At 42.5% G+C, this 19,327-nt stretch overlaps 1 protein-coding gene across 7 annotated transcripts in view; it reads left to right on the forward strand.

The window, feature by feature from the left end:
- MAP4K3 (mitogen-activated protein kinase kinase kinase kinase 3) overlaps nt 1-19,327 on the forward strand; it is a 1,422,157-nt gene that overhangs the window by 375,711 nt on the left and 1,027,119 nt on the right. For all 7 annotated transcript variants that reach the window (XM_078649063.1, XM_078649064.1, XM_078649058.1 and 4 more), the window contains exons 9-11: nt 5,126-5,257; nt 5,420-5,482; nt 5,572-5,653. In XM_078649063.1, coding sequence (XP_078505189.1) covers nt 5,126-5,257; nt 5,420-5,482; nt 5,572-5,653 — 277 coding nt within the window. The remainder of the gene's footprint in view (nt 1-5,125; nt 5,258-5,419; nt 5,483-5,571; nt 5,654-19,327) is intronic.

Below are 19,327 nucleotides of genomic sequence, written 5' to 3' on the forward strand. Positions count from 1 at the left end.
GCATCTGAAATGATCGGCAAAGCCATGGACATCTCTGCTGTGGCTTTTAGACAGATGGCAGAGGCTGTCGCCCTTCGCAGACAGGGATAGCTTAAGGCCACCTCCTTCTGGCCGGAAATCCAAGCCAAGATTATTGATTTGCCATTCCATGGAGAAAATCTCTGTGGCAAGTATGTGGATGATGCCCTTCAGGAGATTACAATTGATACAGACTCAGCACATGCTTTAGGGACTTTTCAACAACAAAGATTTCAGTCCTTTCGAGAAAGAGGATCAAGAGGCCACTATCATAAAAAGGCCGTCAGTTCAATGTTATAGATACCAGCCTTACGGTCATCCAATACGCCTTACCAGCAGAAGGCGAACAGAAGGAAGTCTTCTGCTAGAGGAAAATCTCAAGACAACGGTAGGAGACAGTGACATTCTCAAGGCGTCAACCACCTCATCAACCTTAAAACCTCATTTGATCCACTACCTCTCTTAGTTTTACCAGCAATGATTGTCAATAACATCGGACAGACGGGTGTTTGACATAATACATCAGGGTCACCCCCTAGACTTCATTCAAAAACCACCAGCCCGACCTCCCATTCCCAGAACACATCAACATCTATCCGTTCTAAAAAAGGAGATTCCTTATAAAAGGAGCAATAGAGGAAGTCCCTCATCAACATCGAGGGAAAGGATTCTACTCACATTTTTTCCTAATAAGGAAAAAACTAAGTGCCAAGTGGAGGTAAGTGATGGATCTAAGTGGCTTAAACAATTACATCAGAAAGCAGCTCTTCAGAATGTTACCTCTGCAGGAAATTCTGCTGATGCTGAACAGAGGAGATTATATGACATCTTTAGATTTATTAGATGCATACTTCCATGTCCGAATTCACGTTAAACATAGGCGGTATCTCAGGTTCGAGGTGGCAGGGCGCCACTATCAATTCAAAGTATTGCCCTTTGGTCTCCGTTCCGCGCCAACAGTGTTCACGAAGTGCATGGCGCCAATGGCAGCACATTTAAGACAGCAAGGTCACCAAGTCTATACGTATCTGGACGACTGGATGATAAAAGGTCCGACGTTTCAAGACACTCAGTATTCATTAAAAACTTGCAGGAATCTCTTCGCGTCCTTGGGTCTAAAGATAAATGTGGAAAAATCCTCTCTGATTCCGTCCCAGACTCAACAGTTTTTAGGGGCAGTGTTGAACACAAAAGAAAGCAAGGATGAGGAGCACATTTACAGGACCTAGAAACACAAGGTCATTGGAATGGACAAGAAACGAAGATGCACATCAGTTTGTAAGACTAAAAACAGTGTTCTTAGGTCTCCAGGCGTTTCTTCCCAGAATTCACGATTCCCCAGTCCTGGTCAGAACGGACAACAACTATGTTTTATCTTCTAAAGCAAGGGGGAACAAGGTCAAAAACCCTGTCAGCAAAAGCGCAGGAAATATGGCAGTGGCTTCTGAAGCACAATATCTTTCTGCAAGTTCAACATGTCCCAGGAATGCACAACACATGGGCAGATTCTCTAGGCAGATCAAGAATCCTAGGGCACGAATGGGAACTGGATCAGCATCGACTTCTTCCGATTATCCAACTGTGGGGCAGTCCAGGATTAGATTTGTTTGCCACTCGAAACAACAAGAAATGCAAACAGTTTGCAAGCAGATTCCCTCAAAGAGGATTATGCTTTCCACCTTCGATGGACGGGAATGTTTGCTTACGCGTTTACTCCATTCCCTCTGATTTCAGTGGTGTTGAGGAAGATGACTTTGGAACTGTCACTTGATACTAATTGCACTGGCATGGCTGAGACAATTCTGGTTCATGGAGCCTCTGCGAATGTCCGTTTCTCCTCCAGTGCAGTTCCCACTGGTACACAATCTGATATCGATGAACGGAGGACACATGGTACATCCCCAATTAGGCTCACTCAATTTATCAGCTTGGAACCTCATGACCACAAATTCCAATCCCTGAATATTCCTCAAGAATGTCGGGATATCTTGACTCACTCCAGAGCAATTTCCACTAATAAGACATATTTGGGAAAGTGGAAAAGGTTTTCGCCAGTGGTGTTTGGATCATTCTCTACACCCTTTGTTATCAACGCCAGAACGAATTCTTCCTTATCTACTGCATTTAGCAAAAGCAGGTTTATCACATTCATCTTTAAAGGTGCATCTTGCGGCAATTTGAAGATATTGAAGAAACCCGAGCCAACCTACTCTTTGGGCTCATAGGGTAATAAAGGAGTTCATGAAGGGTCTCTTCAGACTGTTCCCTCCAATAAAACGTCCGTCAGTATCTTGGCAACTTAACACAGTCCTTGCACATTTGATGAAGCCTCCCTTCGAACCCATTCATTAAGCTGATCTGACATTTGTATCATGGAAGGTTGCTCTACTCCTGGCACTGACCTCAGCCAGAAGAGTCGGTGAGATTCAAGCTTTCTCCATATCCGAACCTTTTATGCAGTTCAATGACAAAGTAGTACTGAGAACGAATCTGAAATTCCTTCTGAAAGTTCCAACGTCATTCCATCTGAACGAACCTATTGTACTACCTACATGTTTTCAAAATCAACAGCTATGGCTGAAAGTTCTCTTCACACGTTGGATGTCAGAAGATGCTTAAGATTTTATATTGACAGATCAAAATCTTTCAGAAAGTCTAATCAACTGTTGATAGCTTTCGGCACTCACAGGAAGGGTTTGGCATTATTCAGAAATAGTATTTCCAGGTGGATATCCTCAGCAATCGCATTGTGTCATGACAAAGCTGGAATGCCTCTAGCTACAAAAGTTAGAGCACATTCGACAAGAAAGATAGCTACCTCTGCGGCATTATTCGCGGGAGTATCGCTCCCAGACATTTGCAGAGCAGCAACTTGGTCAAATGCCCATACATTCACCAGGCACTACTGTCTGGACACGGCATGGAAAGGAGATTCAGCGGTGGGACCGGCTGTGCTACGCAGACTGTTTCTTTAAGGTATTTTCTATTCTTAAAAGATTGCTTTGATTGGTAAAGTGATACATGATAGGTTTGTTTTTTTCTCATGATGTTTTATATGTATATATGGAGTCTTGGTTATTATAGACATTCTGAAACACACAATCTACCATGTAAGCTAGAAGATCTGGTAGGCTTTGAAAAGGCTTTATTTGAGCTATAAGGAAAAAGAGGTCTTAACTTTCAAATACTTTTCATGGATACGATACTGCTTTCTATTCTGATTCAAGCAAGTGAATCTATCAAAGATTCAATGCTAGAGAAAAAAACAAGTTACTTACCTGTACAGTGCGGTTCTCCAGTATTGATATCGTTCATAGATTCACTTGTGGCCCGCCCACCTCCCCGTTTGGTCAGGTAGACCACTTTTGCCACATGATACTATCCTTGGCTCAAACTGGTGCGGGAAATCTGAGGTATGGTGGCTCTGCAGGGGATTGTGATTTCAGGGCTGGCGTCTCATTGGCTGACTTTTGGACCATATACTAATGGTGATGGGTTACCAAAGTATGATGCATTTGTATTGGTTTTCATGCAGTTTTTTCTTTTATACTGCTATATTTGTATTATCGTGAGACTCCCACCATGATGACGGGGAAGATTCAAGCATGTGAATCTATGAAAATATCAATACTGGAGAACCACAGTGTACAGGTAAGTAACTTGTTTTTTCCCCATACATTACCGCCTTTGTCAATCAAATGTGTAAGGTCACACTCATGACTGTCAACTCTGCACCCCTGGAGCAACTGGTACCTCCTGATATCAGTAACTTCTATGGCAGTGGTTACCAAGTACAAATCTGGTTCACTCGTAATGTGGCCCTTGTTCTTTTATTAGGTCTCTCACCATAGTGTACAGTAGCTTATCTATCGGCTAGCTTTGCTTGTAATTTTATCCTCACTATCTTATATTTCGATTTCTAGATAACAGTCACTGATTGTCATTATTCTATGTTGAGCGCTCTTTAGCCTACTTGCCAATTGTAACGGCAGCGGTAGGAAGGGGCAGGAGACGAGTATTAGCCAAAGGTTGATTTATTTTTTAAAGCAAAAAGTTAGTGCAGGTGGGGCGTGAAGAGACTCTACGTGGGGAACGGCTCCGGTCTGTCCGCCGACTCCCCCTTCTCGAAACATCCTCTTTTGGGGTCGTCGGGATTCTTCGGACTCTTGCCTCCGTGGGCTCCGTGGTTCCAGCACACGCTCGCAGGGAGGAAGAGAAGGGAGACAAGTATCAGAAATAATGCTCGCTTAAGTTTCTGTAGAGACGGGAGTGAGGGACACACCAACTGTGATCTAGGCGGCGTCTCGGGTGAGAGGGTAGGGCGGTGTAAGGACGGGGATACCAGAGAAACACCCAAGGAAAGTGGTCACGTCTCGGACCCTTCCTTGCGTCCCACCCAACCCGCAACACGAGCACGTACCTCGCGGAGCCACACGCTTCCTCCTAGCGTGCGGCTGGGCGGTGCGTGTTGTCGTTGGCCTCCTGGCTTGCTCTCCTGGAACTGCTCCTCCGTCCCAGTCTGGTCTCCCTCTGTTCCGGTAGTCGACTCTTCGGACGTCTTCGGACTCGGTGCTGCTTCCTTCGGTAGGACGCCGGTCTCCTCCTCGCCACTAAACACACCTCCGGTGAACAAGCACACCCCTTCCTGCTTCAGCTCTCCTTTTGACAGGAATTCCGGCTCCGCCCCTTCTCCAATGCCGGACCAGTTAAAGGAGCCGCACTCCACATCCTCCTCGGTAACTGACCAGGGCGAGTCGTGTCGCCACCATTCTTGCTGTGGGTCGGGAGTCTGTGGAGACAATAGGGAGGGGTCATGGGACATATCCCGAACACGGGCACTGGGCGCTCCGAGCGAGGGGGCAAAGGGCACCCCTTGTTACACCAATGTATTCACAATATAAAAACTGCACATATTTATTGTAATTTGGCAATTGCTTAAGTAAGACATCAGAAAAATCATATAGTATTTGTAATCTTCTGACTGGCATAGGAATGTATTGAAGAGCGAAAGTGCGTTTTCAGTCTGTTTGGTCTAAGTATCTATTATATCTCAGTATCTGCGGTAAGATGTACAATATTAATTCTGTCCGTAAACATGATTTTATAGGATGGCACCAGAAGTTGCAGCTGTGGAGAGAAAAGGTGGATATAACCAGCTTTGTGATATATGGGCAGTTGGAATTACTGCCATTGAACTTGCAGAACTTCAGCCTCCCATGTTTGATTTGCATCCAATGAGGTAAATGTCTAAAAATAACTATCCAATCAGAAAGTTGTACCGGAAATATAGTTTAAGGTGTTTTGGAAGTAATAATAACTGGCTAATGTTCAGAATACTAGTTTTAGAGTTTTTCTTTACACCAACTTACTTCAGTTCTCACAGTATGTTATCAAATTTCAGGGCACTTTTCCTCATGACGAAAAGCAATTTTCAGCCTCCGAAATTAAAAGATAAAGTAAAATGGTAAGCAGTGTGCTCATACTCTTGAAGCGCTTGGTTAAACTTGATTTGTTTGAAATATCTAATACTCTTCCACTTCGTTTCATTCTAAGGTCAAATAGTTTTCATCATTTTGTCAAAATGGCGCTCACAAAAAATCCTAAGAAGAGACCGACAGCTGAAAAATTACTCCAGGTATAATAGTGTGAGATATCTTTAATGTGTTTGTCAAGCAGTTTTCACATGACCTGTCTTCCATTTTACCATATCAACTCAACATCCGGTGTATGATGCTTCATTATATGTACTTTTGATATTGATAATATTAGTGTCATAGTTAATAATAGTTGTTATTGCTCAGTGCAGTTCACATCTTTGTGCGCTTCTGGACCTCCAGTATACCTGTCAGTCCAGAAGACAGATTCAGTCCTGAGTTAACAATAGCAACAAAAAACCAAAAAGGTGGTGGAGGGTCCGAGGGGGAAAATGTTTTTATAGACCAACTAGTACCTAGTCCCCCAACTCAGCAATAAAACACACGGGAGGTACTAAAAGTCTGAAATCAAAGAGATAACTGGAACCTAATAGTGTCCCACTTTATGCTAAGACCACAAAGTTGATCCAGAGAAATAACATTGTTATACCAAGAAACGTGAGAGAGAAAAAAGATACAGAGTCTGAGGAGCTGGAAAAGTACCCATCAGCCCACTCAAAAGCGGAATCTCGTCATCTGGGTTTGTTTGTGTTGGAGAATGGTGTCCTATAGGCTCCTCCCCAGAGAGAGTTTTCCGAGGTTGCCTACTATCGGACCCAATGATCAAACATTCAACCAACAGATGGCAGTATGTGAGCGGGAGGGGCAGAAAGTTGCAGTGCTCAAAAGAAGAAAAAGGAAGGAAAATGATCCACGTGATTTAAAAATACCTTCTTTGATGTCATAAGAAACTTTATTGGGTCTGACCATCAATGTGGTATGGTTAAAAAGCAGTATAATGATAGCATGCAAGGAATTGCTACCCACCATATATGTTATTTGGTCAACATGTTTCAGCCTTGAAACGGCTTTCGTCAGGACCTATGATGTGCTACTGCAACACTTACTTTCAGTGATGTGATATGTGATCTACACCCACTCTCCAAAAGAAAAATTGGTGTATCTTCTCCTGTATATACAATGTGGGAAACAAAAACAAAACAGGATTACAAGTATACATTTTTGTTACATGTATCCCTTATCTCTGTGATAATTACATATTTACTTAAATGTTTATCACTCACCTCACCTGGCAACTGCTCAGGATAGAAGGAGGCCACGCACTGGAAATAAGCGTATAAATCTGAGGTTAAATCCAGAGGCAGTCAAAATTAAATTTAAAGTTTAAAAGCATTTTCATTGATGATACAAAAGGGCAAAATGGCAGGCGTAGATTCAGAGTGCATGAGGATGAAGCAGCGTCTACCTGGAAAAACCTGACTTGGCTGGTCTGAGCTGTCCTGCATGGTGAATGGAGCAGCTGAGTAACCAAATGTCAGAGACCAAGGACGCCTACTCCTATGCTGTGCAATAATTCTTTCCCAGTCTGAGATCTCTACACCGTCTGTCTGAGCAGAGAGAAAACCGCAATCACTCACCTCTCCGTTGTTGCCTCGGGTTGAGAACTGAGCCGAGGGGGAGGCGGTGATTCAGAGTTGTCCGCGGCCTTAAGTATGTAAAATAGCGGACCTGAGAGGGAACTGTCAATAAGAAAGATCTGATTGGTTCACAGCGTGTACACGGTCTGAACCAATGGCAGCTGACCCTCGATTGTGCAACTCGGCGAGGGGCCGTCCACACAGTTGTAAAAATTAGTTGGACGAGGACCAATCAGAGCAGTTACCTAAAGCGCCATTAGTTATTGTCAGCGCATAGCGGACTCCAAAATCTAAGAGGAGCGGACCTTTGCCATACTCCCAATGCAGGTCCCCCAATACGAATTAACACACTCGTCCAAGTCTCTGCATTTACTTTAATATTATTAGACCACACTGTATATCTGTGTGGCCTAGCCCCTACACTTTTGTTAGTTTGTTGATTTCTAGAACAATTCTGCCTCGGCAAACCACATTTTGAACGATGTACGTTAGGTGCATAATTACAACTAATCTATTGCTCTCGCTACGCGAGGTTTTGACAGTTCATATGTACCTATAAACACTCTAATATGTGCGCAGCAACATATATAGACACAAGTCTTCAGAGCCTGGATGAGCATGTGTTTTTTTCATTCGTATCTGTTTACATTAGGGACTGATAGCATCCGTTCTTGCAGATAACGAGGTGACACATTTTTTGGCGAACAAATGGACGTTTGCGATTGGCTCAGACCGCTACCTCGGCGTGAACCAATTGGAGCGTCTGTTTCATGAGTCTCCTCCAAGGTCCGCCGCTTGCAGTTTCGATTCCGTTACGCGCTGAAAATCACATGGCCTTGCAGTTAACCGGTCCTATTGGTCCTTGTTTAACCAACTATACAAGCGCCATGTACAGCCCTTTTTGAGTCGCTGAACATTTCCCGTTAAGGTCCGCTCCTCTTAGATTTTGGAGTCCGCTATGCGCTGACAATAACTAATGGCGCTTTAGCTAACTGCTCTGATTGGTCCTCGTCCAACTAATTTTTACAACTGTGTGGACGGCCACTCGCCGAGTTGCACAATCGAGGGTCAGCTGCCATTGGTTCAGACCGTGTACACGCTGTGAACCAATCAGATCTTTCTTATTGACAGTTCCCTCTCAGGTCCGCTATTTTACATACTTAAGGCCGCGGACAACTCTGAATCACCGCCTCCCCCTCGGCTCAGTTCTCAACCCGAGGCAACGACGGAGAGGTGAGTGATTGCGGTTTTCTCTCTGCTCAGACAGACGGTGTAGAGATCTCAGACTGGGAAAGAATTATTGCACAGCATAGGAGTAGGCGTCCTTGGTCTCTGACATTTGGTTACTCAGCTGCTCCATTCACCATGCAGGACAGCTCAGACCAGCCAAGTCAGGTTTTTCCAGGTAGACGCTGTTTCATCCTCATGCACTCTGAATCTACGCCTGCCATTTTGCCCTTTTGTATCACCAATGAAAATGCTTTTAAACTTTAAATTTAATTTTGACTGCCTCTGGATTTAACCTCAGATTTATACGCTTATTTCCAGTGCGTGGCCTCCTTCTATCCTGAGCAGTTGCCAGGTGAGGTGAGGTTCTCTCTCCCTGCAACTAGGGTGAGTGATAAACATTTAAGTAAATATGTAATTATCACAGAGATAAGGGATACATGTAACAAAAATGTATACTTGTAATCCTGTTTTGTTTTTGTTTCCCACATTGTATATACAGGAGAAGATACACCAATTTTTCTTTTGGAGAGTGGGTGTAGATCACATATCACATCACTGAAAGTAAGTGTTGCAGTAGCACATCATAGGTCCTGACGAAAGCCGTTTCAAGGCTGAAACATGTTGACCAAATAACATATATGGTGGGTAGCAATTCCTTGCATGCTATCATTATACTGCGTTTTAACCATACCACATTGATGGTCAGACCCAATAAAGTTTCTTATGACATCAAAGTAGGTATTTTTAAATCACGTGGATCATTTTCCTTCCTTTTTCTTCTTTTGAGCACTGCAACTTTCTGCCCCTCCCGCTCACATACTGCCATCTGTTGGTTGAATGTTTGATCATTGGGTCCGATAGTAGGCAACCTCGGAAAACTCTCTCTGGGGAGGAGCCTATAGGACACCATTCTCCAACACAAACAAACCCAGATGACGAGATTCCACTTTTGAGTGGGCTGATGGGTACTTTTCCAGCTCCTCAGACTCTGTATCTTTTTTCTCTCTCACGTTTCTTGGTATAACAATGTTATTTCTCTGGATCAACTTTGTGGTCTTAGCATAAAGTGGGACACTATTAGGTTCCAGTTATCTCTTTGATTTCAGACTTTTAGTACCTCCCGTGTGTTTTTTTAACAATAGCAACCCCTTGCCGTTTGTGTTGATCTGTTTAATGATAATAAGTAATAGGACATGGTAATTTTTGTTAAGACTATTATATTTTAAAAAATGTGAAGCATTATCAGAAAGGACTTCACACATTTGCAGAACAATACTTCATCCATTAAATTTGGATATTTAAAGATTCTTGCATAAATGTCAACTATAAATGGATGTTCCATGGACCAGCATGTTTGGCTACAGGTGCCTCTCCCTTATTTGTGGAAATATTTCGTGATTAAGACAGAACATGTACTCCTGTACGGGAAACGGCCATTACAACGAAGCCTTTACAACTAAATCGTTAACCACGCATGCAGTACAACGCATGCGTGGTTAACACGAAAGCCTTTACCACGCATACCTTTACTACGAGGTTTGTAGTAAAGGTATATGTGGTAAAGGTAAAAAGTAAAAAAAAGGGGGGCTTGGGGGGTCTCCCTCCCCAAAAAAGAAACTCACCTGAAGTCACGTCGGGTATCAGCGTCGTTTAAGAGAAAACGGAAAATAAACTTCTGCTTTCTCTTAACGACGTATGACGTCACCACGCTAGTAATTGTGGTAAATGTTATGCGTGGTAAACGAATTCCGTTGTAACGCAAGCGTGGTAAAGGCATGCGTTGCAATGGAATTCGTTGTAACGTCATATATTCCTCCTGTACAGCCTCCATTTTATCTCCTCAACACTCTTCTAAATGCAGTAATTCATTCCATCTGACCCCAGAAGGACTGGCTAACATTCTGACCTTTGTCTTAGTCCCTACCAATTTTGGATGATGCCCAACATTTTGCAGTTCCGCTGTGGGTAGTGTATGCCTCCAAAGCTTAAGCCACATTCACCCCACCTTTCTGTAATGTAGCCCAACCCCAGGCCCTCTTAAAGGAATCTCAGTATATCTCATTAAAATTTAACAAAAATCACACTTTCACCTACATAGTATTTCTTGTAAAACGCTTATAGGGTATTTGTCCTACATTGTAAGGCCCATCATCGTGGTTGTTTTTTAAACATTATTTAATGTATTTGGTAGACATAATGCCCAGATGTTTGTCATTATATGCAGTTACCCCCACTTTCTCAAAAACATACCTTCAACAAGCGGCATGTTTTGTTTCCAAAACTGTTTCATACGCTGTTGCTTATTCAACCAGTGAAAGTTCTTACCAGAAGGCCCTCCTGCCCATCGACTTTTTGTAAGTTCTTGAACAGTCAGTAATTCCAGTCATTGTAATTGAACTGACAATGCACGATTTGCAGTTAGTCGAGTAGAAGTGATTTATGACTTTTTGTTGTCATTGTGTCTGTGCGTGGAAGTGAACATCGAGTGACAGTGATTTTTATTTTGCCAATAACTTGATGCCTTTTGATGAATCTTCACAATATTTTCAAAACTAGTACGCAGCACACTTCAGCTGCTGTGTGGAAGGTGTTGGGTGATAGTCAAGTGGGGGTCGAGAAAAAGAAGGAGGGCGTCCCTCAACGCGTTTTCGCCATGCAATTTCCCGTAGGGATTTTAGACACAACCACAGCCCGAACCGCTGAGTGGAATTGCACCAAATTTCAACTAGGAAGTGTTGCCAATCATCTTGGGACCGAAGAAAAAAGGTGAAAAAAATATAAGGGGGCAGGGTAGGAATATCCAAAGGGACCCAGATAGGGGCCAAAAACAAATAAAAAAAAATTGCAATTAAATCATGGTGGATCTTTTAATTAAACACAAAATAAAAAGAAATAAAAAGAAAGTGCGGTCTGTCTTGTTTTCTGAGAGCAGCAGCTCTCACCCTGAACAATCTGTATCCTTAGTTAGGGTTCTCCCCCTTACCCAGCGACAGATAAAAGAAAAGCCCAAACGTGATCAAACAAGCTCCACTGGCACTCGTTTGTAGCTAGCGGGCTAGTATCAGAGTCCAGCTATGGGCTGCTTTTTTGAGCAATCTGGGGGGGCCGATTTCGGCACTTTCTGTGTTAGGATACCGCCAGCGGCCCAGTGGGTACCAGAGTGGCCTTTCTGGAGGCAGATGAGTGTCCATTACCTACCTTTTATCAAGGGGCAGAGGTGTTACTCCCTTTCTCTCACTGGGCCGGCCCATTAATATATGCATATTGAGGGGGGGGGGGGGGCAGGGGGCGTGAGCAAAAGTGACCTTTCTTGTCTTCAGGTGTGTCACCAGTGTAAACTAATCCGTGCATTCTCCCCTTTTTTTATACAATTTCGCCGAAGCAGTATTTTGCAAAGGCAATATGCATATGTGGCCACTTTTTTTTTGCGTGCCTCGGACGATATCTAATCCCAATTCAACCCTGCACATAGATATGAATTATTCACCTGCACGGGGTGAACTGGCAGATCCTTAAGGAGACATAGTTTGCCGCTTCCTTAAACTCTTCATTGCAGAGAAGGCTAACCAGGGTGGGGGTTGCAGACAGGGCGGGCCCTCCGCTCGCTGCGGCCTCCTTTTCATCAGGGCTGGGATGGAGACGCTCATTTAAAAGCCTATCAAAATTGTCACATCAAACAAAACGATTATTGCAGCCCGCATCCCTCAATATACCACAAACAGAGAATCACCTTCGAGTTCTGCGAAAGGTCTCAAGCTTAGGGTGACCAGAATTGTAAAGCCGAAAACCGGGACATTTCACAAAAATGGAAGACGGACTATAATTTTTCTTTAAACCAGCGCACAGAATGACAGCGCTCCTCAGCATAGAATTACAGAGCAGACAGTTAGAACATACATAAAATGCATTTTTTTAACCCAGTAGCTTGCCTTTTAATTAAATTGCTTTCTTGAAACAACTGCTATCATTGTATTGTTAAACATAAAAAACACCTTCCTCCGTTTTTAATCGACCTTCTCTGAAAACCGGGACATGAGCTAGGAACGCTCTCTGTACATGTGCACTGAGCATTTGATTCGAGAGCGTATGTGGACTGCACATACACTCTCTTATTGCACGAGCAATTCTTGCATTGCACTGAAAATTATCTGTTAGGTCCGTCTATCGCAATTATGGTGAGTTTGGCAATCGGGCTGCTACATGAAGCACACTTTTTAGCTGTGGGCAGCAGATGGGATTTTGTACCAGAAAAATACCTCTTTGACTAGACTCCCCTTCCGAACTCACCTAAAGGTTTCACAAGAGGAAATAAACACGGAGACGGAATCGTATCACCCACCTTCACCTATCCCCTACTGTGACATATTTCAAGTTTATTAACCTAGCTGTACAAAATATGAAAGAAACATTTGCAATGCAATAGGTCTCGCATTTGGCTATTGGCATTGTAAATGATAATGTCTTTTATCTATGCGTTTCCTTTGGCACACAGGTCAGCCCAGGCAGGTCCGTTTCTGAAATCCCATAAGCCACCTACCCCTGTCAAATACTGAAAAATGCAGTGTGCACAAAATAAGTAAGCTGCAAAATAAAAGCTTTGCAAGACTCATTGCCTATTAAAGAATATCGAGAATGTGCACTTTTTTACATATCCTTGGATCGGGTAATATAATATGTGTGTACATGCTCTGCTTTCTAGAAAGAAAAACTAGTCAGAAAATCCATTGTAAACGACCTATGACTGGCAATCTTCTTGTTTTGGCATGTCTACGTGTAATTCCACATGTAAACCGCTCATTTTAGCCACTGCCATATAACCCATATAACAAGAGGTGGCACAGGCTTGTACTTCGAGACTGATCAGTCATATCAGTTGCCTCAGACTAAACCAGTTCAGTGTAATGACAACAAATGAACCAGTCTCAAGAGTGATTTAATATCCCTGGGGAGAAGGGAGAATATAACACGGGTTTGTTGTAGATATGGTTTGTTGTAAATATTGGGAAGATAAATATGCCAGTTAAAAGTAATGAGTCTTTTGTATCATAGCGCTGTGATACACAAAACGCACTAGACATGCCCTGTGAATAGAAAGTAAATGTTAACTTTTGCAAGGTTTGCCCACTGCCCCAGCCCATTGCACCTCAAGACACATAACTGACCCGTGGATGTGCTGCCAGTGGTACTCCTCGCTCCACACCCCGGACATGGTGTGCACGTCTCAGGTCCCCTTCTCGACCTCCGTTCCCGCTCCAGGGCCCTGGTGCAGCTCCGACGAAGTATGACATGACAGCTCTTCAAGAATGCGACATGAAGAGGAGGCTGGGTGCTCTTACGGATGCACAGTGGCACACGTTATCATAGTATTTTCAGTCAGTATAGGTAGAGGTGGCTTTGAATACGAAAACATTTGTCTTGCCAAATGCTACACCACTCCTTCCAATGCATTTTACACCAGAGCAAATATTTTCAGTTTTTGGGACCACAAGACACTTCTTCCCCAGAAATAAGAACACTGAATAGGCACGAGTTCCACTTTTGTTCCGTCCTTGCCGAAGCCTTGACAGCGGAAGGGACGGTAAAGGGGAGGTCTATAAGGAGGGGGAGAGAATAGGGCAACACAGTGGTTGCCATAGGTCATAGATGTTGAAGGACAGAGCCTGACGAGGCAAATGTCACTATTTCACTAGCAGTGTCTCAGAATATATATATATATATATATATATATATTCAATCTTGCCAAACTTGTCCGGTTTAAAGAAGGCGCTGACACCATGAATCTGAATCCAAACTCGATTTATTCGATCAGTATCTGCTTAAGACGCGTTTCGGCGTTACCGCCTTGTTCACTACATCTGCATCTACATTCGGTTTCTAAATTTATACTAAGAGAGCCATGGGTGTGTCTGTCAATTAGCATACAGGTTAAATCCAGATGTTGCCATGGTTACATTGAAGGCAAAACCTGTATTGTGACAAAAGTCTTTTCTCAGTTTTTACACATATGGCGAGCATTACATCAGAAATGTTTTTCACACAATATAAATTCATAAAATCACCCAAATATGTCTATTAAAATGGTATTCGCAACCTTTTCATCATGTAGCATGTTAAAAATCACAGCTAACATTTAGGTACCATTAGAAGCATTTACTGGAATTCTGGTGAGAAAAATAATACTTTGGCATACTTTGCTACGATTTCCCCGTGTTGTTGCCATGGATGTTCCTAATAAAAGGACCTGACCTAGTAGGTCATCTGGTTTGCCTGTTTCATACTCGTACAGACTTCCCACTCATGACAGCGTACATGCTTGGACCCACCATACCGTCTCGAGTCAACCCCGTCAACCATACGCCTAAACAAACCGCTGTGTAAGTACTTAGCGCGTTACGCGGTTTATGTGATTTGAATGTCCATGGTTGCCGCTCGTAATCATGCGTCTATATACTTAGTTATATATATATATCACTTTCACTCCGTCCGACGCCACAGCATCCCAGTCACAATATCGAGCTGGTTCAAAGACGAACAAGTGAGACCCAATTCTTTGTGCAACAGCGCAATTTTATTTTCGAGTTACACCCAAGCAAGCCGCATGACGCGTTTCGCCTCTAGCCAGAGGCTTGATCACATGATACGTTGCTAAACATAGTGAAAGGGTTAAATAGCACTGACAAGCAAAAAATGGGAGGCATCCTATAATTAGTGTTCCACCCCTTTTAAAAACACACAGGGTTGTTTTCTGCAGGTATCTTATCGACAGCAATATTATGCATTGAAGAACATGTATTATAGGACAAGTGTCCATATTGTGTGTAACAGAGGCACTAGATTGGAGAAACACCGTTAGGCATAGACACTATATATGAAAAAATATATAATACAAATCTTTATAATATTCATTTCATGATATATACAAAGTATCTACAATATTTACAGAATAAAAGACATAGGGGTCGATTAGGATCGCGGTTTTTCCGCATCCTCGGGGCCGGCGGAAGGCACCGCCGGCCCAGAGGATGCGGAAAACCGCAGCGGACTGACCAAAGACCCACCGCCACATTAGGATGGCTGGTGGGTCCTGGTTTCCGTCCGCAGCTTTTCCGCTGCGGCTGGCTTACAACCGCGGCGGAAAAGCTCTAATATGGTGATGGTGTCTGTCAGACACCGTCCACCATATTAGGATGGCCTGTAAAGTATGCCTTTCCGCGGCGGGTTTTCCGCCGTGGAAAAACATACGGAACTTCACTGCGGGGGCCCGTTGCGGGCCCCCTTGGTGAAGGGGGGGTGGGGGGTGCACATGGGGGGTACCTATGGTACCCCCCTGCATTTGCATGCAGAAAGCGGCAGGCACCGCGCGGTGCCTGCCTCTTACTGCATGCAAATGCAATGCGTGCATTTTTAACATTGCGGCGGGTGCAGCTTGAAGCTCCACCCGCCGCAATGTTAAAAATAGAGGATGTGACCGCAACCCTTGCGGTCACATCCTAATTGCACAGGAGGGAACTCCGCATGCCATGCGGAGGTTCCCTCCTGCTCTGGGGTCGCGGACGGACGCAAGTCCGTCCGCGATCCTAATGACCCCCATAGTGTCTAACTTCCAGAAATCATCTAACTAATTTCCCAATCATGAATCCACAACATAATGTCAATGAAGGAGATTCGCTATAAAAAGGCCTCTTGTGTCCACTAAATGAACCTGCAAAATCATATCTACTTACTTCATGCAAAAGTTTCGTGTTACTATGTACCACGTATCAAAATTCCCAAAGAAGCAAGCATTTATTGTGTGTCTCCAGAATTAACTTTTGCTCACCAAATTGCACATCACCCTTATAAACAATCTTGAAAACCCTTAAGAAAAAAGTGCATAACCGTGTAGTTTGTTCATTTGATCGTTACTGTCATCATTCTTTTTTTCAATATATTTTCTACATTTTCTTATGGATCATTTCATTTTTTCAATAAGTGGAAAGAAGGCAGCATATCTATTCATTTTGTGAAGCCACAACGCATTTATCCTCGTTGTAAAGGAGAGTCAATCCCAGCCTCTACTTCAACATGCCAATATAGTTACAGAAAAACATATTGGAAAACAAACATTATCACCGAAATAATATATAGAAAGCCGTAATAATGATTGAAAGAACCACTAGATGTTACTATATTGGTTTTTCACAAACAAGTGTATAAATCCTCGCTCGCATTAAGGCCTCGTGGGGCCTTACTGTCAAGCTCGATTATATATCTTGTTTCTAATAATCGCAGTGCGGCATCTCTATCGCCTCCTCTTTTCATTGGGAGTACACAATCTATTGTGAAATACTGCAAGCCTGCAGGATCACTGTTGTGCACTTTCTCAAAATGGCGAGCCACAGGGTAAGTTTGGTCTTTGCCGGAGATTGCCCTTATATGTTGCAGCACACGCTTGTGTACTTGCAAGCGTGTGCTACCCACATACCATAGGTCACATGGGCATTGCAACACGTAAACCGCAAAATCAGTTTTACACGACATGCGCTTTTTTATCTTGACCGGTTCATCCCTGAAAGGTACATTGTATTGGGTCTTATTACAGCCGTTTTTACATGCTTTGCATATTGCGCATTTCTTAAAACCCCCTCCAAGTGCACCCCATGTTCCTGAGATGGGCTTCTCCAAAAAATTGCTGACCAATCTATCGGACATAGACATGGATTTTCTGAACGTGATGTCTGGTTTATTTGGAACAAATTTACCAATAACAGGATCCCCTGTGATTAAGTTCCAATTTTTATAGAAGATACGTCGTATCTCCTTATGCTGCTTACTGTAAGTCGTAATGACTCTAGGCTTGACAGTCGTCCCCCTGGTCTGTGGGTTGGTTGGTTTCACCCTAAATTGGAGTGCCTCTTCTCTTGTTATTGCTAAGGATCTATTTATCGCTCGTTGTATAATTTTCAGAGAATACCCTCGAGCCAAAAAGCGAACCTTACTTTCCTCCTGAATATTCCGGCATTCAGCTTCAGAGCTACAAATACGTCTAATTCGTAGCATTTCCCCAAAGGGAATGCTACTGATCAGATGAAAGGGATGCTGACTGGAGGCATGTAGCACAGTGTTGCCCGCAGTGGGCTTCCTGTGCATTCTTGTGGATAATTTGTTGTCAGTAATGTATACCTCAGTGTCTAAAAAGATCACCCTCTCATTGTCAATATGTGACGTGAATTGTAAATTTAAGTTGTTCTTATTTAATTCATTCACAAATATTTCCGCTTCTTCTTTTGAACCCCGCCAGATTAGGAATAGGTCATCTATATACCTCATATATAGTGGGACATGCTCTTGCATTTCTTTCATTAATGAGCCCCCCAAGATCTGTTCTTCCCAGAGTCCCATATGGAGGCATGCCAGACTTGGAGAAAAGCATGACCCCATTGCGACCCCTCTGACCTGCTGATAAATTTGGGTATTGAACAGAAAGTAATTCTGTTCTAAGCAGACACGAATCATAGCTAAAAGCATTTTGTTGTGGGCAGAAAAATTCATGGGTCGTTTGTTTAGATAAAATTCTACTGCCCGTATCCCGTCAGAGTGTTTGATCGAAGTATACAGAGAAGTAACATCTAAAGTTATTAGTAGGCAGTCGGAACCCCAACATACATCGTTCAGTTTTCTGATAAAATCAGCAGTGTCTTGTACATAGGATTTAAGATTTTTCACCCATTCCTGCAAGAAAAAATCAATATAGCGGGAAATGTTTTCAGTAGAGCTATTTATAGCCGATATTATTGGGCGTCCAGGTGGTGCCGTGATGTCCTTATGAACCTTAGGGATAAGGTAGAAACTGGGTACAACTGGGTGTTCTTTTTTCAAAAATTTATATTCATTGTCCGATAATAATTTTGCACTTTTACAGGCTGCTAGTTTCAGGTTTTGATCTTGCCATGCTGTTTTCAGAGCTAATAGATTACTTTTCCTATAACACGCCACATCCTGGAGCTGTTTTTCTGCCTCCAAAATATACATATCCCGTGGCCAGAGGACAATGTTCCCACCTTTGTCCGCCTGGCGGATAATTAAATTCTTATTTGATTCTAGTTTTTTTAATCAAATTGTGGTAACATTGATTCTTTTTATTGGCAGCTCTAAGTCTTTTATTGGTGTCAATGTATAGTTGTTTCAACTCTTTTGTTACAAGATCATGGTATACATCAATGTTATCATTAGTAGAAATTGGCCGAAATATATATATATATTCGGTATAAGATTTATTTCCACAATAATAAATCATCCGGCACTCCAGGGTAGATTACAAAAGTCCTTTTTATTTTATGACGAGATACATCTACGCGTTTCGGGAGTCAAGCTCCCTTGTTCACGATGTTTCACCACCATTTTGACTAGGTTAAAATACACTTCATAGAGGTAGTGGAAACAAACAATCGACTCCGCATTAAGTGGAACACCTCAATTCTCTATAACATGGCGGCCATATTATAACGTGTTACTTCAACAAGAATTTACTATACATCAAGCCTCATTATAAACATACTTCATGTACAATTATTATAAAAATATATTTCTCTTTTCATAGTCAACATGTCCGTATTTCAACTATATATTTCTCAGGAGAATTCATATAATTAAATTCCCCTGTGCAAATAGTGCATAATGAGAGTGCTGATGTCAACTTACTAGATTTTATACTAGTTGTTTTTCCTCACAATTAAATTGCCAAGTGCCATTTCTTGTATTTCCATGTATTCGTACACAGGACAACTTTACCATTTCTTTAAAAGAAAAAAAGTGCTAGTGCAACATTTTCTGATTTGCATCTCTAAAGTGCAAAAATTCAGTACGGGGAAAACAACAATTTTTTACACAATAAAAACTCCATAAAAATAGAAAATTCATAATATGTAAAAAAGCAACTTATGCTTATACAGACCTAAGTACATAATAAAGTGCTAGTGCTTGTAAACTTTGATTATTTTCTCAATGTAAACATTTTTACTACAGTAC

The sequence above is a fragment of the Lissotriton helveticus genome, chromosome 6 (assembly GCF_964261635.1).
Source record: "Lissotriton helveticus chromosome 6, aLisHel1.1, whole genome shotgun sequence".
NCBI classification, from domain to species: domain Eukaryota; kingdom Metazoa; phylum Chordata; class Amphibia; order Caudata; family Salamandridae; genus Lissotriton; species Lissotriton helveticus.